Source organism: Elephantulus edwardii, unplaced genomic scaffold (assembly GCF_000299155.1).
Source record: "Elephantulus edwardii isolate Elephantulus edwardi_28Jun2011 unplaced genomic scaffold, EleEdw1.0 scaffold00268, whole genome shotgun sequence".
NCBI classification, from domain to species: Eukaryota; Metazoa; Chordata; class Mammalia; order Macroscelidea; family Macroscelididae; genus Elephantulus; species Elephantulus edwardii.
Window position 1 is genome coordinate 160,072 of NW_006400018.1, and position 1,346 is coordinate 161,417.

At 50.1% G+C, this 1,346-nt stretch overlaps 1 protein-coding gene across 1 annotated transcript in view; it reads right to left on the minus strand.

Moving 5' to 3' along the window:
• The window catches only part of TTC9C (tetratricopeptide repeat domain 9C), a 21,522-nt gene extending 20,506 nt beyond the window's left edge, over nt 1-1,016 (minus strand). Inside the window, exon 1 of the mRNA XM_006899815.1 lies at nt 672-1,016. Coding sequence (XP_006899877.1) covers nt 672-1,016 — 345 coding nt within the window. The remainder of the gene's footprint in view (nt 1-671) is intronic.
• Nucleotides 1,017-1,346: the final 330 nt, after the last annotated feature.

Below are 1,346 nucleotides of genomic sequence, written 5' to 3' on the forward strand. Positions count from 1 at the left end.
ACAAAGGTGCCCCGTTCAAAGAAGGTAGCTGATTCCACTCTGCTCCGAATGTGCATTGCTCTTTACAATCCTGGGCCCAAACCAAACATTAAACCTAGCGGCATCTAGTCAGTTCCAACTCATAGCAACCCTGGAGGACAGAAAAAAAAAAAAATCCATAGGATTTCCAAAACTTGTATCTTTACAGAAGTAGACTGTCACATCTTTCTCCCAAAGAGGAGCTTAAAAGGTTTGGTCTACCAACCATTCCATGAGCAGCCAAGTGGCTAACAGCTACACTCCCAGGATTTCTCACAGTCCTGGAAGATTCCAGTTGTTAAAAGTTACCACCTAGCCGATTTATAAGGAGGAAAATGAAGAAATGCTATCCAAAACTTGAACCACTGAAATTCACTTCACTACCGGTTAAAACAGTGGCTTCTTTCCTACATATTAAATTTCTCTTCAAGAAACAATATCCTAACTATAAGTTCAGCAGTTCCCACCTCCCCACCCCCCCATTAAAATTCCCTACAGCACAGGACCTCTGCATCCCTGGGGAGTAGGTTTGAAATGCAAATTTACAGGCCGCCTTTCAAGAGGCTGTGTTTGAACAAACCCTGGGTGAGGCACCCTCGCTCCAGAGATACACATCTGGCAATCTCCGGGGTCGAACCAATGTGTGCCATTACGCCTGGATGGCGCGGTAGGAAAGCCTGCTGGTGTTTTTTCAGCGTTCGCCGGTTTTCTCTCGTGCCTGCGCCCACAATCTCCACCCACTGTCCAGCCCTGTTCTTACCCGCTAGGTTGTTGTAGCAGTCGGTTTGCGTGGTGTGCAGGATGCTTTCTTGCTCTGGTGTGAGAGCGGGGCCTTGAGGCCCGAGATTTGGGATCGGGGAGGGCAGACTTGGGTCCAGACCCCGCAGCTGTAGCAGAGCTCGGTGGTACCTGCTCACGGCATCTCGGTATTTCCCCTCCCGGTAGCGCTGGTTCCCTTTCTCCTTGTACAGCTGAGCCTCCTGGAGTCGCTTCTCCATTGCACTGTCGCCTGAGCGCACCTGCGGAATTGGGAAGCCAAAGAATTGGGTGGAGGGCTGCAGAAGGCAGGAAATTAGTCTTCTCCGGGAGCGCCTCCCCTGGGAAGTGAGCTTTGCTTGTTCCTACTACAGCCCCTTCCTCTCCTCTCTATGGTATTTTTCAACCTCCGCAAACGCAGAGATTAATCGGGAAAAGGACGTGGGACCAGGAAAACTGAAGATTAAGGGATTCAGCAAGGGAGACTCTGAGATGAAGTGGTTTCCCCCCCCCAAAAAAAAAAAAATCAAAGTCCCTAGGGAATTATGGCAAGGGTGCGAAGCCCGGCGGAA